Here is a 27,664-nt window from a genome sequence, read left to right as displayed (position 1 = left end):
AAAGTGAATTCCGGTGTCGTTTTTGTTTCTCGAAACAAATAATTCGTTGGTTGTACAGAGAAATCGACAACATCATCGGTGCCAGCGAGCCACTGGGATGTTGTCGCTGCCTCTTGAAATGTGCGCCACTCTTCCCGTCGTTTTTTTTTCTTTTTCCTTCTCGCTGTGCGCGACACCACCTAGGGACGACGCAAAGGACCTAATAGTTATAAATTGCTGTAGTCACACGTACTACTATTTGAAAACGTGTTTGGACTTGAGAAGAAAAAATACAGTTTTTTAGATAAAGATTTCATTCAATTGAAGACGAGAAACATTTGGCTTTGTAGTATACTGTTTGCAAGCAGACGACAAACGACGGAGGTAAACTTCCGGGGAGGTCACCGCTTCCTGATTGGCTGCTCTCTCCGTCCCACTGTCACAAATTTTGCATACTGCAACTTTGTGACGTTGCAGCAACTGAACAGAACGCGTATCGAACAAAATATCTCCGATCGCGCCCCAGAAAGATATTTTCTTTGCTGTGTAGCGCAAGTGACGCCTTGCATACGCACCTGTCGCCACATTTACTGATAAAAGCCTCTGACATTACGCGGGCTTTTTCGTCGTTATTTCTCCAGAGTATATGGGTGTGCAATCAAATGTGGGCGTGTAAGCCCATGCTGCGCAATGGGTTGCCAAATGTGACAGTCCTGTGTTCATTATGCCGGAAGAATGTTCCTGCAATGTTTGACCACCTATTTGACCTCCTGTTTTGACCACCTAAAGTATGGTAGAGGAGCGCTTCTGCATTCCGGCCTAGTCGAAATGCTGTTGCCGCGGAATCGAACCTTGAACCTCCGTACTCCGCAGACTAACACAATACACTACTGACCCTTTTCACGAAGTAGTTGGCTCTAGAGGAACGAGATGGCGCTTTTGGCGTCGCGCCACACGTAGCCTCAGAGAAAGCGCCCGAATACGAAACCGTTACCTCTTCTGCACTGCTTCTGTGCGATCAGCCGTCGGAAATGCAACTGGGTTTTCGCTAACGCACTCTACTCTTTTCACGGTGAAAAATATAGAGCGGTGGAGTGAAGACGTGCACTGTAAGCTACAAAATGGTGAGTGGCATATTCAGGCACGGAAAGAATGCGTGCGTCCAAGTTCGCGAAGCGCTGCTATACATAAGGACTGGTTGTGTTGCCGGCACTTCGAGATGCACGGCTTCGCTCGAGGATAAAAAAAAGGCGATGCATCCGCCAGCGTTGTAGCGCTAACCTGCATGGAGATGACTTCAACCGTGGAACGTCCTCACGAGTGAGTACCGCTAGTTATACGATGACAAAGGGAGTAGCGCCGCTTCTTGGCATATAGTAAGGTTAGCGCTAGTTATCTACACACATTCACCCCAAATCACATGCAAACTTACACCCACTCTATCGCCAATGTATCAAGAATAAGTGAACGGGCGCATACTTGAATCAATGCGCGGAAGCATGCATGGGTGACCGCGACTACAGCGACAGCACGCGAATGTTCCAAGCTGAACGTTTAGTAACGGACCACGCAGTAACCTAGTGACTAGCGATAATACGTATTTGCTACAAGCTATTATTACAGCGTACAGAAAATCTACGTTACAAGCCTTGTGTCCAGCAAGAACAAACCTATCCCAACTGAACGCACCCGCGAGCGATCAGGGAGAAAATAAACAATCGGGTAGTGAACGCCCGGGGAACTTTACTGAGTCAGAAACATGGCAGGCCGTCGCTTAAAAGTATTTTCTATATAACGAACAAAGAGCTTAACACACTGATACTGATTTAATTCGTAACCGGGATGTTAGGATAGCTTGGAATACATTTTTAGCCCCGCTTTTATTACAAGCCCGTATACGCTTCTCGCACCGTTTGAACAAAACCTGTTGAGCTCCAAAAGCGCTTGCATGTACTTTGCAGCTGCAGCCAAAGCTTCGCGTGTCTACTACCCTGTCAACGTCTACAATATCCGCCGAAACATACGTTTGCAGAGGAGTCATATACACCCGTTGTAAACAAAGAGGCAACGGAGACAGCTGAGGCAGCCAGTGAACGCATCACAGCGGGATCAAACATGACAGCGCCCACGGGATCCCCGTGAAAAGGGTCAATAACCACCGTGCCACCGTGCCACCGCGGTGGTTATTGTGATTACGGTCCGGCTCGACAAATCAGCAAGATACGGAAGCTGCAACCGCACCACCCACATGATCCAAGTGACCGCGGAATACACTGTCTCAGAGATCAGCATACCGCTATCAACGGGATCAGCCCTGTTTTACAATTGCACGATCTCTAGGAGCAGCCCGCCTTACCTGGCGAGATGCGGACTGAGACGGTGCTTCGGCGGGAGCGGCGGCAGCGGCAAGCGGCAGCAGCACTTTTGTTCGCGGGCCTGCAGGCTATTGGCTTACTTATACTACCCGAGCCCAGGTTACTATGCCTAAACTATTCAGCACCATGGAACCGACATGATATAACAACAGAATATTCATACATCAAACGCATATTTCTGCGTTTTCATTTTTAAGCTCCGTTATATAAAAACAGTCACGACTTTTTCTTGATGATGAGTACACTCAGTCACATTAACAATATGGAGAACAAGATCGTTGTTCGAAAATAAACAAGCTGTTCGGAACATGCTTACTCACTTCTAACGCGCAAGGTGACTCTTGTTCCAGAACGCCAGGCTTCATCTTGCAAACAATCGAGTGCGACGTGACATGGGTGACCGCGCATGCGTCGTCCAAGCCATTCACACGCACGAAAACCTGGTCATGGTCCATAAAAAGTTCGAAGTGGTTTCCCTAAAACAAAGAATATGTCATCGATACACCCAAACCATCCAGTAAAATTCCATCGTCCGGCAACACCCTTTGAAATGCACCTATGTAGCACACATACCCTTTAAATGGCATAAGGCAAGGATGGGTATAAATAAATAAATAAATAAATAAATAAATAAATAAATAAATAAATAAATAAATATATATATATATATATGTTCTTGTACAGCATTGACAAATCATGCCAAATCAATTTGTTGCGAGTTTTGCCATGTCGCACTTGATGTCATTCTGTAACTCCATGTATAATCATCGTGATATCATAATGATATGTCATACATATTATTTATCGTACTTGAGTTATACATTCTGCTGCACTTTTTCTTTTTTTTTCTGTTATTTGCAAGTGTACACGTGCATGCACTGCTGATTATGCCCACGTGCGTATGCCTATAAAAGCGGGTGCGTACTTGTATCTGTGTTTATTCTGACGAAGGCCGTGCCACGGCCGAAACGTTAAACCATTAAAAATGCAATTTTCGTAAGTGTGCTCCGTTTCTTCAACTATATATATATATATATATATATATATATATATATATATATATATATATATATATAGAGAGAGAGAGAGAGAGAGAGAGAGAAAGGAGTTTTGCTTAGAGCACTATTGCTGGGAAGTAGTGTTTATTCAGGGCCGCCAGTAGTAATTGCTCAAAGGCTTCAAGTCAAGCATAGAAATTATGAATGACCAACGAAAGTCATAACGCCTGTCTCTGCTGATACGTTCACAAGCCCGTTCGTCGGTAACGACGTCAGCAAGTGGTCCAAAGAAAGAAACGGTGCACTTGTTCCAAAATCATTGTTGAACGTCGTTTTAGAGAATAAGAGAGGTTACTCTAACTTGGTAACCTAATTTTGCAAAATTACGGGGACCTTTATGACGTTGAGCCCGTCCACAAATACAGTAAGTGGCTACAACGACGACGTCATCAACAACATGGACATAATGCGGCACAGCGATGCTAATATTGTCATGCGGCCATCTAAGTAAACGGTGATATCGTTACATGAATACCAACGGCTTAAAACAGATGCGAAATGAACTAGAATCCCGCACCGTGATTTCAACTGCGACATCGCTGGGATCGACGCCAAGTTCCATTTGCGGAAACCTCATAAACTGCGGCTCCGGCTGGAAGACGAAGGTGAAGTGTCCATTGCCGCCGTCGATGGCCTGTGGAAGATGCAGCCCATCCATTTGGAAACTGATCCACACCAGAACAGAGTCGTTCAGTCCCTTCAACTCGCTTGGGCTAATAACAGATGACTCCATAAGGGAAGTACCAGGGCACTGCATCTTGAAGCCTCCCTCTACGACACGGCATTCCTGTAATGCATAGTATATGACCAAAACGTTTCAATGGGAGTCTCCGATGATATAAACCGCGCACATGATACGACATTTGGGATAAGGAGTCTCGTTTAACTTGAGCATCCCTTCTGTGTGAAGCCGCAATTCAATGCCGCGACCTCGTGCTTAGCACCACAGCCGCTAAGCCACCGCGGCAGGCCTTCTAGCAGCTTTCTACCAATTCTTTTCACACACACACACACACACACACACACACACACACACACACACACACACACACACACACACACACACACACACACACACACACACACGCACGCACGCACGCACGCACGCACGCACGCACACACACACACACACGCACGCACGCACACACACACACACACACACACACACGAACACACACACACACACAAACACACACACACACACACACACACGCACGCACGCACGCATGCACACACACACACGCACGCACGCACGCACACACATACACGCACACACACGCACACACACGCACACGCACACACACACACACACACACACAAACACACACATACACACAAGCACACACGAACGGTGGCAGGCACGCGAACGACATCGCTGACCGCGTTTGGCTCTTCTTCGAGGGTACTATTGCGAATTTAGTCTGCACAAACACCCCTTTCCTTCTATACGAAGAAGAACAACGTCACAAACAAAAGCTGCGTTTTACCTGTCTTATGTTCACTTTCTGCTCTTGGTTCAGAGAGGTCACTCGAGTGACGATGGCAGGCTGAGCCACGCTGTCCAAATGGGCGCCCGTCACCTCAAGAGAGAAGTTCCCACTGCGAACCATCATTGAACCCATGGTGACCATCAGCGTCAACGAAGCTAATGCCGCCGAGACATAGTAAGCTGCTTCCAAATGTTTTCAATCAGTTCAACTTAGCTCCGACCTCGTCCAACCTGTACCCACTGTAACCCTTTGCCCATAGTAACGGTGTTCAAGCCTTTAACAAAACGACCACAACTTATGAATTTTCAAATGTTACTTTGGTGAATGCTGCCCCATGCACAGCCAACTCATTAACACTTATATGGTGCCTGCGCAACCTTATCTATTATTTTCTACAGTAATTAAGTAGGCATTCCTGCCATAGCATTTGATATTACTAAACATGTCAGCTAACTAATGCTTTTTAACCATATCATCACTGAATTCACGCGCAGCCACCGACAACAGGACGGTATCTTATCACTCCAGGAAGAAAGTAGAAGAAACCAGTGTATGGAAAACACAACGTTTAACAGCACGCTCGGACGTTCGTGTTAAGAGCCATAAAGTCTGTGCTCATGTCCCCCAAATTAATTAGGAATGTCTGCTTGTCAATTTAATTGCCGTATATTTGACACAAGATGACCTTTGTTGCCTCTGCGCCAGAAAACCCGACCTACCATGATCATCAACATTACAAATTACTGTCAAAAATAACTTAAGATACAACAGCCACAATTTCCCTGTGTGTCACTTGCCTGAAAGTAGACCTCCTCGGTGTCATGTCGTCGATGATGGGGTCAGGTTTGTAGGTGAACTTGGAGCTCAGGTTTCCTTTTGGAATAAAAGGAACGTCCGTGCCATCTATAGTGAGGATGATCTGCATCTCCTGGTCCAAGTGACTTTCGTTGGCGACGGCATTCGTTGAGCATTCCAGCGACGTCGCGTTTATCCTGTAACGTTGCATATCAGTTATAACTACAATATTGGTTATTACGACATAGGTATATACAGGCGGGAGCTATTTCGTCACCATCCCACAACGCACGGCTATATACCGAGCGTCCGAAGCTGAATGGGGGTTTAAATAAGAGCCGACGACGCTCGATCGTGCCGATCAGCAGCCTCGAGGCCCCCGATCATCGCACGAAAACTTCAAAAATCACTTTCAAGCTGGTCAAATTGGACGATGCAAAATGCCAGCCTAGGCCGACCACGTTTTATGCATCTCTGCAGGAGAAAAAGAAACCAAGGAAACGACCGAACTTGCTGGGTTCAACCCAACAAGGAAAAAGTGAAGTCAACGCAAGAAGAAAGAGGACGCTTTCGTAGTGTTCATTACGGATAAGGACACGCAGGAGGCCGCCCTACATGGCCTCCGCAGAGAAACTGCTACCGTATCACCAGCTTCGCTTTTTAAGACAAACTTGAGCTTGTTGTTCTCACTGAGCCAGGATTTGTTTAAATTGTTGGGCTTCAAGCGCCTACAACATTTTCATTAGGGAAATAATAATACGATGCAATATTATGTATATTTCTTTTAGCCAGGAGGAAACCGTGAGACGGCCGCACAAGGAGTCGCCTGGCCAAACTTTATATGAGTCTGTCGCACACATTCTATTCGAAGAAGAGACTCACGTGCGGCCGCATCAGGGACCACGCGTCCTTGCAAGAAGTAAATTGCACCGCTTTCACTAAATGACAGTACCTATGACCTATTTTTCACTTATGCGTCGTTCTATGAGGGTACGTTTTCTGCAGTACCTTCTACTGGCCCATTAATTTAGATTCACAACCTCTTTCGAAAGTCAGAAGAGTAACAGAAGCGGATCAACGACCTTTCTTAGAACAATACTGCGTTTAAATTTGCGATGACAGCCCGATCTCAGCCGTGGAAGAGACTCTTCATCAAGCCTTACTGGAAATGTTGGCTATACACCGATTGTCGTAAAACACCATCTAGCCTGCGGTCTACCGCAAGAAATTGTGCCGCAAATAAAAAAAAAGAAGGTATGGTAGCAGCGGAGATAGAGACAAATGGAATGTTGCGAGGCGCTGGGACGAGGAGGTAAGCTACCCTCTCCACACCAGACGTTCTCTTCGATTAGCTCGACGAGCGTCCGCAAGTGGCATTACTACTCTGCCTTATTCTTTATGGGTGCCGAGAAGCCACATGACGTTTCCGTCAAAAACCCAGCCTTCAGTCTTTCTCTCTCTCTCCTCCTCGATAATTGACGAACGGATTACTGGTCGTGGCTTTACGTGCATTGTGTTTCATGAGAATGTCCAAGTTCTTGAACGATGGGATATTTTTGTCACTCTGGAACCTTATTTATGTTTATAGAAAAGCTTAGAAAAAGAAAGCCTGTCAGGTACCAGTTGTCACCGGAACTCTGTCAATAAACCAATAAAACGCCTTTGGGCTCCCGTCAGCTTACTCGGAAGAAAGAGCGAGCAGGAAACAAAAAAAACTTCATCTGAAACATGCGCGCCATTCATGGTACTCCTGCAGAATAATGAGGCACTGCGCAAAATACAAGAAGAAAAGAAAGTAGGTCAGAGCGCAGTATCCTATGTTTCTTTTCGCTATTCCTATACTATTTTGCGAAGTACATTCTTGTTCAGTATCAGCCAACTATATCTCTACAGCGCAGCTCTTAGGCTCCCGTTCCTGCGTTGAGCATTGGCGACCCTCGGCGTACCTTGGCGTCCCTCGACGTCCCTCGCCGTAACCGAGGGAACGAACAGCGCGAAGGATGAAAGAGTGAACGCGGAGAACCACGGGTGGCGAACGACGGCGATAGCGAAGAGAGCGCGAGGAGGAAAGCGTAGGAGGGAGAGTGTAGCGGAGCCACTAGGCGGAAAGCGGAGGAGGAGGGTATGGCGAAAACGGTTGAAGAGAAGCGTAGTGCCGCGCAAGATGTGGTCTGCGGCGATGATCGCTACGAGATGGCGCCAGAGTAGCACGCGTCGGCTGCTCACCGATGACGCCATCGATGAGGTATGCGGCGAGTGCATCCACCGATATCGTATATGGAAACAAAGCGCTGCATGAGCGGAGGTCTGACTGCGGCGGCTGCTGTGAATCGCGCCCACGCGTCACACACGTGCTGCCTTTCGTGAGCTCCCAATTAGTGAGGCAGTCGCGCCACACTTCGCTCCGTTTGCAACCTGCCGCACGAGACAGACTGTCCGCGCCAGCCAATATATCGCAAAATGAAAACACGTATAGAGCTGCACTCAAATTTCGCATTGGGTAGTATCGTAATAGTCGGTCATTTTTTATATAGTCCGCAATAGAGTACTGTTACAGAGTGTTGTATTACAGAACAGTCTGTAGCAGCATTTCTTGGCTAAGAGGCTTATTTTTTCACTCGCGTTTTGTAGCAAGTTCATTTAGATGCCACGTGCAGTTCGCTTGCATACCTAGGTCGTGCATACCTGTAGATCGTGCAATTGGCTCCACCGATTATCACGCTTCTTTCTGTCCCAGTGTCGAGGTTTGTTCCAAAGAGAGTGATGTTAGTTCCTCCAGCTGCTGGGCCATACCATGGTTTAACACCAGCGAACGTTGCATTCTGCAAACAGAAACCCGAAAGAGCTGTTTATGTTAGAATCCTTGTGGTTGAACAATGGATGTAGTAGAACTAACCGGAAAGAATATTGTTTACAAAAATGTACACAGTTTACTGTTTACTAATTGTTACCTAATGACGCGGAGTGAGCAGCGATGATATGTTTACGGCGTACACAAATTTACGGGAATGCCAGTATATTTTTATGATTATACCTTTGCAAGATGTAAAACGAAAGCCGGACATCTTAATATAATCGGTGCAGTTGAGCAATAGCGCGTGTTCCTCACACCATCACATGCTAATTAGTATCAAGCCTAACTACCTAGTAACACAACATACATTAAACAGGCGATAAACTGCGGTCAAGTAGTTCTTTAGAAGTAAATAACGCTAACACAAGCGCTCAAAAAAGAAAAGGGGAGTCGTCCTTGCCATGTTTCGCAACTTTCCCTACATAAAGCAGACCCGATTTCATGAATTTATTACAAAATATATAGTGACATGTTCGCCGCTGTTGTTCGGGCAGCAAATTAAGAAAAAAAGTAGTTTCCCCATTTTTTCTGCTAATATTCGATTTCTTTTCCTTTTTCGCGATGGAAATACAGATGTAGCTCATATTATAAGGAGTCCACTAGCGGACTAAAGTGCGTTAGTATTCCTCTCTAAGGTTCAGTGAAAGGGAGAGAAAATGTCGAAGCCACACTTTTCATTTTTTTTTCTACTTTCATTCCTCAGTCTTTGTAATGAGGCCACCTCTGGAGGGAGTGAAACCTGTGACGTCGAGAGCAGACTAAAACAGGACTATCTGCTCAGCGGCTTGCTGAAGCGCACACAAGCTAATTTCGGTGCATGAGTTGCTCACCTGGTCGGAAAAGGATGCTAATAATTAAAAAAAATGTAATGTTCTCTTATCTTTCTAGCCAGGTAATGTTAATTATGTGCATTTATAAGGAAAGGTCACTCGCATTCAAAATATTTTCAAGTGGTAGAAAGTAATTTTCGAAGTTTTTTTTACTTCGAGTTCGTGCTAAAGGAAATGCAAATTGCGCCCGAATGGCGATGCATTAACAGCGATAACAAACTATCAGACTGCTACGCAAAGTAAGGTTCGTAACCTCATTGAAAGTGTGAATTGCAAGAAGGATTTGCTTCGTAACCTTAAACAAGTGTGGTGTCCCGTAAGTGTTGTGCAGAGAGCATTCGCCAAATGTAACGTTTTTTACCACCATAACCTCTACGTAAGCACCTTTGCAGACTCGTACAACTACATGGAAATATATTGTTACGGTTAGAGCTGGGAAAAATAATAGGGAGTATAAGGTATGCGTGACTGATTGCATGGGGGCATAAAAACAACAATAGTGGATAACTGAGGTGTGAGGAGCCGATACGACGGTGGGTTACTCATTAATGTACGCTATTAATGTACCATTATACTGAAACGTTCCGCATAAACTCAATAATTTCCTACGATTTCTGTATGATTTGTACGGAACTTGCACAAAATCTATATGGAATCAATATATATTCCGTGAGAATTATACGGAAAGCTTACGGAAAATATACGGAATGACTGGAGTGGTGTATGGAACTTTTAATTAGAGCTCGGCATAATAAGTTCTCTTTATCATATCACCTATGATAAACCAACCAACCAACAAACCAACCAACCAGACGTAAACGGGAAGGACAACAGGACTACAAACATCTGTTCGGGTAGTGACCAGCGGGACGTTGGCCGATGCTTCCTGCTCGGTGTAGCTGTCTAGTTCTGACGCCGGCAAGTAGTAAAACATGAAATATCGGCGTTTCCCGAGGTGACTGGGAGGCAGGTCCAGGCCGTCCATGCGGAAGCTGATGAACGCTGGCACGTGAAACTGGTGATTCCGCAACTCGGCTTCGGTGATCACTGAGAACTGCAGCAGCGACGTCCCGGGACACAGCATCTTGAGGCCTCCGTCCAATACGCGACATACCTGGATGGCAGTGCGGCAGACGTGACACAATAAACGGAAGCACGTCATTTTTTTCTTCTCGCTATATTCACCGGAGCGCACGCTAACGACACTCGTGCTGATAGCGACGAGTCGGGCTAAGAATGATCTTAAAATAGTTTCTCACATTCTTCTTTTTTTCTTTTTTTTTTTTCGTGCTATATAGGCAGCTACTGAGAACAGATTGCCTCAGGCTGATGGCTGTATAGCTTGTCGCCTATTATTATGCTACAATTTGTATCTCTTGTATGCGGCTATGCAAGCTATAAACGAACGTTAACCTTAAGAAAACGAAGAAAGTAAAACACGAGACAAGTTCGCCTGAAATGTCACATGTCTTACAGCCCAAACAACGTCTGTGAGCTAAACAGAGCTTTTTGGGAAAGACCAGCATTACAGCCGCACACTAAACATAGGCGAAAACACCGCTGAAGGATGAATCGCGAACAGAACGAATGACAACACACGATACTCTTGTTAAGGTTCATATAAAAGCTAGATGATGATAATTTTGAGAATGCCAAAACCCAACGTGCAGAGGTGAAAAAAAAATCTTTATTGCTCTCTGCATGGTTACAAAATACAGCGGACGCAAAAGCAGTACGTCGCAACTTACAAATCCCTCTGGTTAACCTCCCTGCCTTTCCTTCTTCTCTTCTCTCTCAAACTGATCAAACTGAAACAAACTGATCAAAAATGAAATAACATAGCCTGTAATAGAGTACTCAGGCTTGCCGTGAACAGAAAGAAACGAAAGGAATTTAAAACTAGAGCGAGTAAAACAAGCTTTTTTTCTTCTGCTTCATCTATCAGTAGTCGATGCACAGTCGCCTAACATTTCATCACAAGAATGACAAATTACTAAAAAAGTGCATCTAGTAAGAAAGCATAGGCAAACGGCAAGTGAGATTCAGAGGAGAAGCACGGTGTAAGAAAGGGAGAGAAAGAAATAGGATATGAAAGTCGTGGTCGGTAACTAAAATAAAAGTCTGGTTGCCCGCCATGAGCGGGAGAAAGGATAGCATAGATGAAGCACTGAGGGGAAAGGAAGTTCAGGTGCGATAAGATGAATCGACTGTGCACAGGCGACAAGGCGCATGCCAATAGTCTGCAATTGTTCTGAACGCGTGAAAAAGCACGTCACATCCAAGGGCCGTTTTCTTCTTGTTTCTTTAGGAAACGATATTGCCTCATTCTCTCTCTTTCTCTCTCTTTATTTGCAACTATTTTTATTTTTTAAATACTGCGACTTGCAGACGAGGACATAGCAGCCAGACCGCATAAACGTGTTTCATACAGGGTGTCTCAGCGAACACTTTCAATTTATGTTTAAAGATAGCCTGAGTCAGCACAATTCTAGTTCATGAGCTGGTCTACTCGAAGAGGCGGACATTACTTGCACAAATAATTGAAACGCACAATCGACTAATTAAGAAAAATTGACTAATTAAGTTTCTATATAGTTAACGTATGTCCCATAGTACGATTTCCAAATTCTAGCCATGCAGCTCCCAAGGCGGATCCACTTGGAACGACTCCTCAAGATGACAGCAGTTTCGACATATTATTTAGCAAACTTTGAGGAGACATGCAGTGGCGATCGAGTTACTTTCTTAACAAAACGTCGTTTTATGCATTCACGCACAAAGGTAACTGGAACGCCGATGCATTTCTCCGCAAAGTTCGGGAATTATCTCGAAACTGGTGTCATCTTGAGAATTCGTTCCAAGTGAATCCGCCTTCTGAGCTCCACGGCTAGAATTTGTAAATATCACTATAAGCCACAAGGTAATTAGTTTAAAACTTAATTAGTGTTCTTATAGTAGACCACATCAGAAACTAGAATTGTACTTTCTACTACAGGCAACATCTAAGAATTTTTGAAAGTGTTCGCTGAAACGCCCTGTATTATGTAAGTTACCACGTAGATTTTAACGAAAGCGTGTTCTAAACGTCACAATGCCAATCTTAAAGCGACACTAAAGCCAAACAATAAATGAGTGGAGACTAATAAAGCATTGTTTGAGAATCCTGCAGGCAGTTATTTCAAAATAATAGTTTGATTATTAGATGAGAATATGAAGGTCAAAGTATCAGCATTTGAATTTCGCGCCTAAACCCCGACGCAGGTACGTTAGTGTGACGACAGGGATTCCAAAGTATGTTTTCGCATTAGGGCCGCGTTGGCTGAGTAAAGGTTCTCGAAACTTGCCATGTTTAATATCTGGCTCCTTTAGAACACAATGTAGTAAATCTGTACCGTTATATAATTAAGTAGGCCCTAGAAGGTGCCATCAAAATCCCTGACGTCACAGCGACCAGGTGCGGGAACTTCAAGGAGGCGCCGGCACCCGTCTTTCGTTCTTGCGCTTTTTCTAGTTTAACAGGCGTCTTATCATGGTGAGAGTGGTGTTTTTAGTGTCATAGAAAGGTAATTTACTGATGCAGAAGAAATCATTTTTCTCTTTAGTGTCCCTTTAAGTAATGCGCCAATGCAACGTACCTAGCACAGAATCTACCGACTGCACTTAGACGTGTTATGCGGCGAGTTCTATTGAAAGAATATGCTGAAAGACGGATTCGAAATACATTCTCTTGGTCACGCACATCGTACAATATATACGCAGCTATCCCCCGAAGTGACACACCATGTGCAACTTCCATATAGAAGTTGTAATTATATGATGTCATTACATAAAGACCATGAACCAAGACAGACAGCGTAGGAGTAAACTAAGTAAAAGATATTTAAAAAAGCATAATACACAAAGCAATCTAAGAGCTGAAATAGAGCAGGCAAATTTTTTTTGAGATATTAACTGCTTATCTAAGCTCTTGCAGGTCTCAGTGAACTACATTCAGTCTGACTAAATGTAACCTCTTGAGTAGTGCGCGAATAGCGCAAAAAACAAATGTATTATACGACAAGCGGCTACTGTTATATACAATGCTTTCCAGCAAAACACTATCTTCATAGCACAGAACGCTGCTTTTTCAATTTTTTTGATCAGATTTGCAACGAAACTAGCATGTTAAGAGGCTATGCGTCCCTACAGTTATAGCAAGAACAATGGCGGCGACAAGATTACTACTGTCGACCACTCTGAACGATCACGCACACGCAAGAGGAGATGTGCAGACTTCATTTGTATCTCAAGGAAGGGAAATAAAAATTGAAGGGCACTAACGAGCAAAGCTAAATTTAGCTGTATTCGCAGCGTACTGCCCTTCTACAATACTAAGGAAGCCCTTACTAACTAGATAGGGAGGCTTGGCAAGCCATAAAAGACGCACAATTGAAGGAATTCTCAGTGGCGACGTCGCCGTCAAGCTCCGGCACCAATTCGCGCCGTGACCTCATAAATTTTAACAGCCTGTTATCGGGTGTAGTCAATTTCCTATTGGTAAAGATGGCTTGCATTGCATCCCAGAAGAGCCGAATACAGAACTCGGGACATTTCCACAACTTCTACTGAGTTACAACTGCCCAAATACCCTCTCCCCGCCTCCGCTCCTTATGAAATCCATGACATACTGTTGCTGGATTTGGGCACGAACTTAAAAAAAAAAAAGAAAATACAAGTTTAACCTTAAATTTTGTTTCTCTTTAACAATCAGTGTATTACGCAACATTATGAAAACAGAGTTTGTAAAGACCATGTTAGCTTCCTGAGAAGCCTTGGTACCTTAGCACCTGGGTTACTTCAAGCGCCGCTTCCCATTTCAATATCCCCTTTGCACAAGCCTGATAGTTTATGAAGTAGCTGCATACATACCGCGCACGGCCAACACAAAAATGTTTAGTACGACTGATAATTTAACCAAGGTCTCTCACCTTCTCAAATGTTTCCGTTCTCTTCAAGTTCAAAGAGTTCACTAGCACTGCCATCGATGGAGCAGCAGTGCTGTCCAGAAAGTGGCCATTGACCTCCACGGTGAAGTCCTCGCTGCAAATCGTAAACTGTTTCAGCGACAGAAAATTTAGTGAAACGTTTCGCGTGAGGCTTGCTCCTATAATCTCCCACAGAGTCCAAGTTTGTTATCTGGGGACGATATAATGGCTCTACTGAGTCACAAACGGGTTTAAAACATTTAAGAGGATGTAGTTTCGGACGATCAGCGGTCTTTCTTGATTCTTGAATATCAGCTATTGTTGCCTAGTTGCAGCATAAATTGGTGCGCTAGTGACCACGTTTAACAGGTCTTCTTATTAGTGAGAAATTAATTTAGCGATAAGAGATGGACTAGCAAAATGAAGCCCGTACAGCCGCCACCGCAGAGGCGAAGAAAGACGTATGTAACAAGAAGGCGTACATTCATGAAAGTTGTCTCGAAGCGGCATAACACTTGCACGGCATTCAATCACGTGACTTTCAAAACCAAATAAAGCGATGAATAACATGCAGACGCTATACAGGTAAACATCTCAGCCTTCTCCGTTTCTTTTCTCCTCTCTTGCTTGCTTCTCTCGACAGAGTGGTGGAAGGAAACGCTCACACACCAACTATCGCGCTGGTATCTTATGCTGTCCCACCAATTTAGCGAGCACGCCTCGGTGCGTTTGTCAGAATCGTGATTTGCCTTCATTCGGGTCGAAAACGACCGTCCCGAAGATGACGCCCCTGGCGCCCGCCTATGGTCCAGTCGAGGTGCCTCAAGCACTAGCGCCCTCGTGTGGTGGTCAGTATTTCGATATATATATCAACACGTCCAGCATTTTATTAACAAAATACTTGTTTCGGAGGCGCCCCCATAAACAAGTCGCCTCTTCCCACCACCATACCCTGCCCTTCCAGGAATCTCTACACTAATCACGGAACAATTCGTTCGCTGTCGGATTTATTCACAGATACGTATACCTGAAAGTGGCCTTCCGGGGATAAATGTCCTTGATCACGGGATTCCGCATGTACATGAATGTCGGATGCAGACTGTCCGCCGTAGTGAAAGGAACCTCAGCGCCGTCAATGGCCAGGGTGACTTTCATCTTTCGATACAGAATGGCACGGCTCACGTTGCTCGTTGAACAATGGAGAAACTTGTTCTCGAGTCTGTGATAACAAATCCACAAAGACGACTTGCTTGTCATTTATTCATTCATTCATTCATTCATTCACAGTTTCATGCAGCGCCGTAAAAAGGGTATATTACATAAATATAGGAGCATACATGCATTAGTGTGCTTATCGAAATAGAAGAACAGGAATTTAAGAAATATAAGACCCATGCCTGGCGTAAGGACCCTAATCACGCTGAAGGAGAGTATAAAAAAAGCGACACTGTTGAAAACGGTTGTGATATCATTCGTCGATAGGACTCAGATTCACAGTTATAGAGATTACATCTATTTGGCGCTCATTCAGTGCACTAAGCACATGAGGTAGTGACGAAGTTTTAAAAACGTTTGCGGAACACTGGCGCAAATTTTTATGCATCGTTCTGCGGACGGGCAACAAAGGCAGGATTGTGAAGTGTTGAACGTATCATGTTTCTTTCTTACAGTAAATGTATACCTATTACAATTGTAAAATATGATAATGCATTGTTGATTATGTTTTCGCGAAGGGAGAGTATTGCTTGGGTATCTCGTTACTGTGCGACTAAGGACTGGTTACATAATTATTCGTTCTTAAGAACAAGTGATATATACCTTTTTTTTTCAACGCATAAGTAGTATACGCAGTGAGAGATCGCATACAATGTTAACGCCTTGCAAGCTTTCCTCCTGTTAGCAGCGGTTAAAAGCATTTCTCGAAATAATATCTGAAGTATACAGTTACCTTCGTATCTGGCATGTGTTGCTGCCGATTTTCACTACTTGCTGTGAGCCAACGTCGAGGTTAACTCCTCTCAGGGAAACGTTCGTTCCTCCCGCTATAGGCCCATAATTAGGCGTTACTTCGCTGAACGACACAACCTAGAAAAAAAAAAAGACCATGAGAAGCTAGTTAGGTGGCCTTCATAACACAAAGTGACGTGATGCACTATTTGTTTCTAAACGCAACACGGACAATTGCGTCAAGATTAATGTTACGTAACGGGTGTCAGCAATAGGATACACCAGCACCCTTAAAAGTGCAAAACGTTTTTGAGCGCAACTTGTTTCTGTAATGCGCACCGGCCTTGACCACGTACGTTGTTCAACTGCCAGTTTACTGAAAGCAACCGAACCTTGTCTACAACACACGACACACACACGCACGCACATACACGCAAGACACAAGCACACTGAGACGCACACGGAAATGCACACAAAAATGCGCACGCACGCCATGAATGATGAGGAACTTATTGTTTTTTATTGTCACCTACCATGTATTCGAAGCCAGAGGGAATCGTACGATTTTGCAGGACGTCGTAACGTTTGCCGACGTTACTGAAAAGATCCCTTACGCTTATCACAATATCCACTTTCGAGCTGTACTGCACAGGGGGTGTCTTGCATTGAACTCTGAAAGAGAGGAGATAAGACACGGGGCCAAGATTTCATTTTTTTTTTCTCTGAGTCGTAGAAAAGTAAAATATGTAGGAGAACAGAGAACATGCACCTTCCGCTCCACTTCCCTTCCCCGGGAGCGATATGAAAGAGGACGCCCAAATTGCTTTGAAGAAGCCGTGCTGGCTGAACAAAGACTCCACTGATGGTGTTCTATGATACTAAAATTATAATGGGAAAGATATTATTGTCACACATTAACACGTAAGATTCAGGATCCAGGCACCAGGAACAATCGTTGCATCGAACTAACTCGGCGTTGCTCTCTTGATGAGCGTAGACTTACTTTCTTGCCGGTGACCATTTTTCAATGAGCTATCACTGTTATCAAGTTATCGTTCGGTAAAAGACGCACCTACTGCATCGAAAATTATTTTAATGTTGTCGAAGGAGCCTTGTCTAGTCAGACTGCGCGCGCGACGCGAATACAGATGTAAAATTCTCGAATGTACGCAAAGCACCAACGATTACGTCGGGATGTGCGGGATGGATGTATAAGGAGTGCAATGGTTGTCGATTCGACCATCAGTGGCGGCACCATCAATTTTGGTGCCACTGAATTTCGGTCACACCAAAGTTTGAGGATTCAACTATCACCATAGGTCGTGGGTTTGACTGCCTTAATTAGCTTTGCCTGATTCAACACGAGAGGTTATGGGTTCGACTGCCACCAATGATCGAGGGTAGTACTGAATTTTGGTGCCATAACGCCGGACTGTGAATTATTTTTCCATTACGCCGGACAACGGATTTCCCGACCCATGAGACACTTAAGACTATCGCCTTAATATACAGCACTTGTACTTTCCCTGTCGCACGCCAGGCGTTGCACCGTCAAGATCGATGTTGCGTCTGCGACCACGTTCGCGCCCTTTCCCTTTGTACTTGCACGCCTTGGTGCTCGCTGTGCATGTTCGTGACGTCCATACGCGTGCTCGTAACCAGAGTTCAGGAAGTGAAGCGTCACTGTTTCTTTTTTTTAGAGCGCAGCTCTTTGGCGTCCGTTCCTGGGTTTCGCGTCGTCGTCGGCGTTGTCGTCGGCCTCGTAACCAGCTCCGCCCCCCTTTCATCCCCCCAGCGCTAGCAGCGACCGACTGATACCGCTGGATGCCGCTGACGCCGCTAGAGAGTCAAGATAACGTGACTGCATAGAACACCGTCGCCGCCATGCAGAAAGAGGAGGAAAGGGTCCCCCCCCCCCTGTTCTTGTGTGGCGGATAGGGTGCTCTTCAGTTGCCGACGCGCCGGTTATTTCACGTAGGCCCCGGCACGTCGACGAATACGTGACCACCTTCCCACGGCTAGACCTGGTTCTTAGCGCTGCGGAAGCGAGGGTATCATATTGTTTGTGTCGGCATCGGCGGCGTTGTCCCTGAAACCAACTCCGCAGCTGGGGTTGACTCACTATCGGCGTCAGCGGCATCAGTCAGTCGCTGCTATCTCTTCCCTCCTCCCTTTATCGTGTTGTCCGCTTGCTGCGCGCGCTTCTGCCCCCATCGTGTGCCGCTGGGTGTACACGCCGCCCCCCTCCCCCCTCTTCCTGCGAGTCTCCGGTTGTCAAAGCGCCGGCTCGAACTTAATTCCTTTCTTCGCTCCTCCTCCAATGCAACCCCTGTGCGGTGGCAATCAGAGAGCCAGATCGGTGGCGGCGGATGTGTATATGTGCACCGCCCGAGCCGAAATTGCCGCTGCCGTTCGCCCTGTGCGGTGGCAATCAGAGAGCCAGATCGGTGGCGGCGGATCTGTATATGTGCACCGCCCGAGCCGAAATTGCCGCTGCCGTTCGCCACTGCGAAATTATCTTGCTGGTAGTAGCTGCCTACTTCGCCCCTACCGCACTCACGAAAGACGTCGTGCACTTCCTGCAACTCGCATTAACCGTCCATCGATCCACACCGATGTTAGTAGTGGGGGACTTTAATGTTGACATAAAGACAAACAGCAATTTCCTAACACTTATGCGGGAGAACATCCCGTTCCTCTCGCTCGTAACGCGTCCCACGGCTGTGACAACCTCGCGAGGCACTTGTATAGATCTCGTCTTTGAGAATCAAGCATTGGTGTACCAAGTCGAACATATATCAGTCTATTTCTCCGACCACAAAGCTTCCTTCATGACTGTCAAGAACTGTTAGTGGAGTCTTTGTTAAAGGAATACGTGTGAAAAATAAAAAAAAAATTCTGTGATAGCGCATACATGTGTTGCTCGATTTCTTTGCCTCAATCTATCGAAAAGGTGAAACAGCTTATTTGCTGCGCTCAAATTTAGCATTAGGAAGTAACGTAATCGTCGGTAATTTTTTGTAATGACGTCGCAGTATATATAGTTGCCCGTTCGCATCCTCGTTATGGGACGGTGCAGAGAGGAGAGTTTCCAGTACTCATATTTGAATTTTATTTTCTTAATGCTATTTTTTCAGCGTGAACGAATCCGTAAATGCCAAGAGGAAGCGGGTAACATAAGTCATAAGTGTATATGCTTGCAGAAGCGCAGGCCTGCTATAGCCAGTATATGTGCCGTGAATAATCACAATTCATCGAGTTTCACGTCCCAAAGTTAAACCCGCGATAATGGGAACACTGTATTGGAGGTAATCTCGTTAATTTCAGTCATCTTGCATTAAAGACTGAGGAGCATCGAGAGGTGACATAGCTATTCTCTTATAGCGAGTTTTGCGATCCTATCCAAATTGAGCACGCGACCATGTTCCCAGGAACAGAACGCCATATATGCCATCGAAGAGAATAAGCACAAAATATAGAACACATGCACGCGTAACGGAGGTATGTGCCAACACACACACACACACACACACACACTAACGGTATACAAAGAGAGCGACATCGTTGACGGAACGACAACGGTGTTGCCGACGGCTATGAAATAAGCCATGCAATGCGTTTGGAGGCTCGATCTGTTGCATCGTGTCGGCTAGTTCCGCTTTCCCAGACAACAGGATGCGGGACGGCAGCACTCAAAAGCGTATCGCTCTTATCAGTTAGCCCTGAAGACCATTTTTTTCCGATCGATGAAGTGTCGCTGCATGCTGTCTTTTGACGACGATGGGGGCTAAATGCAAAAAAAAAAAAAAGAAAAGAACGCCCGTGTCCCGTGCAATGGAGGCACGTTAAAGATCCCCTGGCGGTCTTAACTAAACCGGAGTCCCCCCACTATACGGCGTGCCTCATAATCAAATGGTGGTTTTGGCACGTAAAACCGCAGAATTTTTGTTGTTGTTGTTGACGGCAGACAAACTTATAATGTGTTGTAGTGCGGAAAGAGAGAGAAAGGACAGAGAAAGAAATAAAAGCCTAGCCGGAGATATATAAAGTATAACGTGCGAAGCCAATTTAATATAAGGAGGACTTCTGCCAAATGAAAAAGTTCGCAAAGACAGAAGCAGGACGCAAACAGATCATCTTCCAACGTTTGTAGCTCGGCGTGGCATTTACGCACTATTACGGCTTCTTTATTGGATGGCTGACAGCCCAGTGTGCAACGCATGAAGCTTTGACAAGACATTCGAACATCTCTGTGTCTAACCGTGTCATAGAATCGATAGACAAATAAGGTGCGCAGTGTTGGATACACCGAACAAGCGTCCACCATGACTGAACAGGAAGTTTCAGGACTGTTTCAAGCAACGCTCTGTGCTCAAGTTAAAATGTCTTCCGGACTACATAACAGACCTTTGCAACTTTGAGAACACTACCTGTGCCACTGTATTGCGTACGTGGTTTTATTCGTTTTGTGCTCCTCTCACTTTCACATTCTCCTCCTCTCCTCTCACTTTCTCACTTACGCTTTGCCAGGGTAGCCAAACAGATCTATACACCCAGAATTACTTCCCTCCATCTCCTTTCTTCTCTCTCGCTCCTTTCTCTCTCTTGAAAACAAAGAAAAACTCGCATTAAACTCGCATTAAATCTATCGAATAATTATCACTGAAAAAAAATGCAGGAACAGATAAAATGATGAACGCAGCCCCAACACGGCAAGTGTTGGGCAGAAAAAGACAGAATAGACAGAGTACTGTGCACTAAGCAAAGAGTGGCAAATGGCAGTGGAGCGGAGTAGTTTACTGCGTCGCGCAAAGCACGACCTTGAGAATATGTGAGGCTGAGGCAAGCGTCTCGCACCTGAGGGCGTGGCGTTGTTTACTCACCCGATTGAGAGACAGAGCACCTCGGTTGTCAGCGAACGAGCGTTGATTGGTGCCTCAGTCTATCGAAAAGGTGAAACAGCTTATTTGCTGCGCTCAAATTTCGCATTAGGAAGTAACGTAATCGTCGGTAATTTTTTCTTTCTCCAATCTCCCAAGACAATGTTGAAACATACCGTGAAATTAGTAAAAGTAAAACAATTAGTAAATCGCCCCACTCTGGTGAAACAAAGTAAAATGCGGCGTATAATAACAATATATATATCTTTCTTAACGCGTCAAATTTCCTCCTCGTACTAGATGCGGATCCAAATGCAAATTCCCGCCTAAAAATTGGGCTCAAAGTTCAGGTCTTGTTATTGCTGCATGTCTACCATTTTAATCATCATCCTCCACCGTGTGGAGACAGTGTGGGTTCGGCCGCCATAACGCGATTGCATAAGAAGCGAGTGCTCACCTTCGCAGGGAAGTGCACGTTATCGTGGGAAGCGTACGTTTTCGGGAAGTTGCACTTTTTTCTCGCATTGAAACAGTAAGGATTGTGAAAGTAGTGCTCAGTTTCCTTCAAGAACAAGGTGATTTTTGTTGCCGAGAGGATCGCGAACCATGCCACCGCACGCCCTCACAATCAGTCCACCAAATCCCAGAGGACCTTGCTTGCCGTGCTTTTACGAAATGCGCTATTTCGAACGCACTCGATGGCATAGAAGTAACTGTTCTGAGATTTTGCAACCGAGGACGTCGACGACTGAAACCATAAATACGATGTAAATAAATGTTCTCGCTGAGTTCGCTTCACACGCATTATACGCGGAATCAACATTTTCCGCTATACACAAATCTTGTCTCGTATTATATGCGGGTTTTTATTCTATACCACTTCTCTTTCTTTTTTCTTTTTTGTCGTCTCGCTGCTTTACGATGCCGGGTAGTAGGCGCATGATGCTCTCTAGACCAAGCCTCGCACTTTCTTTTTATTCAGTCGGTCCTTCGGTCATGGCATCTGTCGTCCAAAGTAAACATTCCTCTGTGGTTAACGGGCCTTCCTTCCTTTCCCTTTCTTCCTTTCTGCATTGCCCCTCAATGTTGCTGCGCCGCAAGGAGGCGTCAAGTGGTCAAATTTCGATTTTCTTACATTTTATTCATTTGCGGTAACCCAACCTCACCCTTGAATTTGTACGCGACGTGTACATACCGCTTAGGGTCCCAGGAAACGATGCCACAAGTGTGATTCCCAATTTTGATCTCAATGCTGCTGTAAGGTTTGCGCTCTGGAGAGCCGAAGTTGTCACCAAGTATCGTGAAGAGAGTGCCGCCAGAGACAGGCCCGTTCAACGGGTGTACCTGAAATGGCATAGCAAAGCCTTAAGCTGATATTTGCAACATTTTATAGTTATATACATGCAACGAGACAGTATTCTAATGTGTCGTGGAAAAAAATTGTCAATTTGCATATCTCGCTTTTGCAATCTGGGCGTAAGAGCAATTTCCCAGCGTTGCATAAGGACACCTGCGCAGGCAGGTGTCTTCCTTGTCCGTTCAGGATATTATCCAGGAATGTCCTACAGGACATTGACTGTCCTGCAGAACGGTTCGATGTTTCTTTAGTAGCGATAGAGCTTGCCGGCAGCCGTTCACCTATCTAGCACTTCTCTTCGTAAGAGAGCAACTGACGTTTTTGGTGGAGCAGTAGCCGTCATGGCTACAGAACGCAAACGCCCGTTTAATTACTGCCTCATTCAGATTCTCGGTTGTCACTGTTAGAAGGATCAAACTTATGCTGGGACATCGAGGCGAGGGTGGGAAGGTGTAGGAATGGTCTAGTTGGTGAGAGAGGTAGGTATAAAATGGAAATTTTGGTTGCCATTCTGGGAGATTTGTACCGCGGACGTTGTATTTTGAACACAACGCTTTACTATTTGGTCACACTGTTAATCTGTATTCGTATAAATATCGTACTCCTCTTTAACTAATATGCCCGATATCGGTGGCAGTACTGTATACTGGGACCAATTAATAAAAGGCGATTACAACCTCCGCAAAATGAACAAAAACACAAATAAATAAATAAAGGATGCGCTTCACTGATTCGCTAGCCTCAATTATTGCACTAAGCAGCTTCACTACATTGTACCCCTACTCACGGCCTAGCAGCACCAGTCATACAAACGAACAAATGTTTACATAAGCAATGGTCAAAGCCATGGCCTTGACTTGAACACCGATGTGCACTGTTCAGTGACTGCCCTCCATTTGTGCGTTCCTGCTACCGGCCAAATTCACCCTAAATGACAATTCATGTTGTTGATGGTATGGTGAAATGTGTATAGTTTTCCGGCCCGCACGGAACAGATTTTGACGGCTGCGGATTCTTGTGTGGGGAGTTCGGTCTCAGCAGAGGTATATAGTGTGTGCAGTTTAGTTATGCAGGAGCTCGGATGGGAGTGCTCAGGAAACGTACAGTGAGATGTCCTAAATCGAGGAAGTGATAAAGTATTCTACAGATTCCTAGATTTATGTAACGTTCTTCTGCACTCTCCGTTTAATAACGTAGCACATTTGCTCACGATCACCATTGAAAAGGATCCAAATTCATGTGTAGTGCGTCAAAAATAATCTGCCTCGATGACCTGGATATCACGCATCCTTGGGTCAGGGATAACTGGACGGGAGAATACGATTATTGTTTAAGCTGTTCTTTGTTTCTAAGGCATAATCTAAATAAATGTTATATCGTTATGTTACCTTTAATGTGACCTAGTAGAAGCATTTGCTATAGAATAAGCCGTGGTTGCCTAGTGGCTATGGTGTTGGGCTGCTAAGCACGAGGTTGCGGCTTCGAATCCCGACCGCGGTGGCCAAATTTCGATGAGGGCCGAAATACGAAAACACCTGTGTAGTTAGGTTTAGGTGCACACTCAAGCACCTCAGGTGGAGTAAATTTCCGGAGTCCACTACTACGGCGTGCCTTACAATCAGATTGGGCTTTTGGCACGTAAATCCCCAGTTTAATTTTATAGAAAGCAGTAAGTATACACCTGCTTCACGCCATGATGTCGTAAGGATAGCTGCCCACCGCGAACCTTCTGGTTCTGGTAGGTGCTAGTGACTGTATTCGCCATCAGCTTTCTTAAAATTATTATGGAAATGAAGATGAAAGAAAGAGCTGTATACACGTTTGATGCATGGCGACGGCTACCGCTTTTCTCACAGCAGAAATAACAATATATATAAAAAACACGCAGAAGGAAAATTAAAAACGACGTCACAGAGTCAGAAATCCGCAGCACAACGTCCTGTACATCCACGAACATGTAAATATAGAAGGCAAAGGCAAGTCGCACCCCCATGACTTTGTAAACAAAGTCCCATAAGCGGCCGTGATGTAGACTGCGATGAGCATGTGAACAGATGAGGAATTACATAGTTAAAAGAATACACGCACAGAATATGACAATCAAAAATGAGTTTCAACGTATAACACGAAACATTAAGACACGTAATACAATGGCGCTAGTAATTACATATAAAAAAAGCAAGTTGTAGTTACATTGCGTGTCTATTCAGTGAGATATCTAGTACTTCTTAAGGATCCCTGTATCTTCGTAAAAATGTTCAAGTGCATTCAATGCTTTTCGGTGTGGTTTTTTCGATAGCCTGGGCTCAGCTTCGTGAAGACTCGCCATCTGCAAGACTTCAATAAAGTTTTACCATACCATACCATACCATACCATACCATACCATACCATACATTGAGCTCAGCAATTTTGCGACTGAAAAAAGGTCGGTGGGGATCTATTGAATGTAGTGCTTGTTCTAGCTGCCATCTTTGTGTCGCGTGTGTGGGGTATTCGAGGAGTAGATGGCGAATAACCACATCGTCTTAACCACAGGAACAAGCCGGACAAGAAGCCCGTTTTCCGGCTTGCTTTGCCTTTCATCTCCTGTAAGCCATTAGCCATCATCGCATACGTTTTATTGCGCTCTGCTGAGTGTAACGGAGGAGCAGGCGAGTCATGCTTCTGGGTCCGGCCGTTCAATATTTCTTGTCGCCTTAGTAATGAAGCCGCTTGGTGCTCGGGACAACCAGCATATGAGGTTCTATGGTCTCCGTTGCAGTTGACGCACTTGGGTTGATTTCTAGAGGTGCAGGCTTTATAATCATGTGCTCCAGCGCAGATCTTGCATCGCAATTGGCCACGGCTGGACTTGGGAACGTGTCCAAATCGATGGAAATGGTAGCACCAAGTTGTAGGTTCTAAATATCCTTCTACTAGACAACTCGTGAATCCAGGTAGAACGCGTGTTGGCAATGGTTTATCAGGCAAGAATTGCAGGATGACGCTCCCAAGTGCATGTGGTTTCACTGCTCCGTCTTCTCGCCGGAGCCATCTGGTCCCCCTCTCGAAGTTAATGATGCCGCTATCTTGTAAGCCCTCAAATGGTGTTCATTGTATTGCGCTGAAAGATGTCTTAATTTCCCTAGATTCTTTGTGTAGGATGGTGGTACGTAGGGCTACACTGCAAGGCCTGCGACACGAGTCAACTCAAGCAGTTTCGTAGAGGTAGCGAGAGAAGACACATTTATGGAAAAATTATCTTCCCTTGTAACACGACATGATTGTACCTTCTCTCTTGCCGTGGTAATATTCTCGGTGACCAACTTGTTCGAATTCACTTTTCAGAACGACGCTTCTGGTTCAGTTAGCTTGATAAACACTGTCATTCCTGCTTGCCGTGATTTCTTGTATCTCACCATGGTAAACGATCTCTCTTCCGGTTTCATTTCGGAGCTTTCAACTATCGTGGCATCGCTGTATGGTTCATGATCGTCATCACTACGTGTCCTCTTGGGAGAGTTCGCCTCGAGGTGAGCATCCGTCGTCGCACTCGGGTTGAAGTGGTCACTGCCAGCCGGCTGCACAGCGAGCCTTTGTTCTTCTGCAGTAGCATTCATCTCTCTACTTGCATCAGGCAAGCGCTGGTTGGAACAGGGTCCCTTCTTTGCCAACTCTTACTGTTGCCGTGCGAGCCACTGGTATGGCTTAGAGTCGAAAAATCCTCCAAGGCGGGAAGCCGTCGATAGAACTTTGGCAACTGAGTGCGGAGGTCAAACGAAGAAACTCACAAATTAGGACCAAAAAAAGAACAGGTCCCTGAGGAACTCACGTTCGATGGTGGCGCACTTCGTCGTCTTATTAGGCTAATTATCGCCGTATAGGCTAACAAGTGGAGCCGCAGATTACTGCGGCCATGAATTGAGCTGACTCGACAGGAAATCCCGAAAAGCGTTCCTTTTTTATTCTTTCCTTGTGGCTGCACGATATATCGGCGTCATAAGCTTCTTATTTACAAACATGCAGCGTGTGTATATGTATAAGCCGTTTATTCTGTGTGTGTGTGCGTGTGCGTGTGTGTGTGTGTGTGTGTGTGTGTGTGTGTGTGTGTGTGTGTGTGTGTGTGTGTGTGTGTGTGTGTGTGTGTGTGTGCGTGTGCGTGTGTGTGTGTGTGTGTGTGTGTGTTGTGAACACGAAGAGAAAAACATTTTTTTTCGACAAATGCAATGCGGTTGTAAAGCCAAAACATTATTCGCGTTGAGAAAATGAATGTGCCGTTTAGGTGTTTGCCTGATCATCGTGTGACTATATATTTCACCCAGCACCTGAAAGAGCAAGTCAGCCCGGCAGCCGGACAAACATCTCCACCTGTTATTTCTTCATTTATTTATTTTACCTTCATGGCTTACACATTACCGAGGAGAGGGGCAAATTACAAAGTGTAAATTGGAAACAAACAGTTCATACAAATTAAAGATGAAATAGTTCACACAAAATTTGTACATTTGTACAAAAAGGTAGAATAGATAGAAAGTAACTAAAAACAAAATAAAAACAAGCGTAGCAGTACAAACGCAGGATCATGAAAAAGAAAAACAAGCCAACTAGAAAAACAAGTAAGACACAAAATAGGGAACACAATCACACAAAGTTATGTATGTTATTCATTAAAGACAGCCTTTTCCCTCTTTCAGGGGAGAAGGAATTTCTTCTTTAAACTCCATACTTCATAGCTTTCTGTGAAGACACGGCAAAGGACTAAGGGATCCATTATTCAATAAGACGCAAATTGCATATTAAATAAAACGCAAAGAACTTTTAATCATTGCTTTATTGGTTGTTGGGATACAGTATTTTCTTTTTTTTAGGGTCGGGGGGATATATATCGAGCATATTATAGAGCGAAAATTAGACACAGACTTGGATTCAGGTATCTTGCAATGATAAAAGACAGAATATTGCCCCACGACCTCAGTTTTCTTGTTGGATTGCAATGTCTTTGGATGGCAAGAATGATTTATAGAAATGCCAGAACATCGCGAGCTATCAAAGAACTAAGGAAGAAATAATTCAAATACGTTGGATATACAGCGCTTCATAGATGCTCTGCATTGTTTTTTGTTCTTGTTTTCTTTAATTTATGTTTAAATTTGTC

The 27,664-nt window shown here is 44.9% G+C and overlaps 1 protein-coding gene across 1 annotated transcript in view; it reads right to left on the bottom strand.

Annotated features, from left to right (window-relative positions):
* Positions 1-27,664, bottom strand: part of LOC126523015 (hepatocyte growth factor receptor-like) — a 54,664-nt gene that overhangs the window by 16,142 nt on the left and 10,858 nt on the right. The window contains exons 5-15 of the mRNA XM_072288960.1: positions 22,368-22,516; positions 16,826-16,964; positions 16,294-16,430; positions 15,373-15,564; positions 14,349-14,460; positions 10,226-10,633; positions 8,383-8,519; positions 5,700-5,894; positions 4,900-5,011; positions 3,930-4,199; positions 2,675-2,830 (exon numbers count right to left, since the gene is read on the bottom strand). Of these exons, the coding sequence (XP_072145061.1) occupies positions 2,675-2,830; positions 3,930-4,199; positions 4,900-5,011; positions 5,700-5,894; positions 8,383-8,519; positions 10,226-10,633; positions 14,349-14,460; positions 15,373-15,564; positions 16,294-16,430; positions 16,826-16,964; positions 22,368-22,516 (2,007 nt within the window). The remainder of the gene's footprint in view (positions 1-2,674; positions 2,831-3,929; positions 4,200-4,899; positions 5,012-5,699; positions 5,895-8,382; positions 8,520-10,225; positions 10,634-14,348; positions 14,461-15,372; positions 15,565-16,293; positions 16,431-16,825; positions 16,965-22,367; positions 22,517-27,664) is intronic.

The sequence above is a fragment of the Dermacentor andersoni genome, chromosome 6 (assembly GCF_023375885.2).
Source record: "Dermacentor andersoni chromosome 6, qqDerAnde1_hic_scaffold, whole genome shotgun sequence".
Taxonomy (NCBI): domain Eukaryota; kingdom Metazoa; phylum Arthropoda; class Arachnida; order Ixodida; family Ixodidae; genus Dermacentor; species Dermacentor andersoni.
Note: the sequence above shows the minus strand (reverse complement) of the source record. Positions and strands in the feature narration are given on the sequence as shown.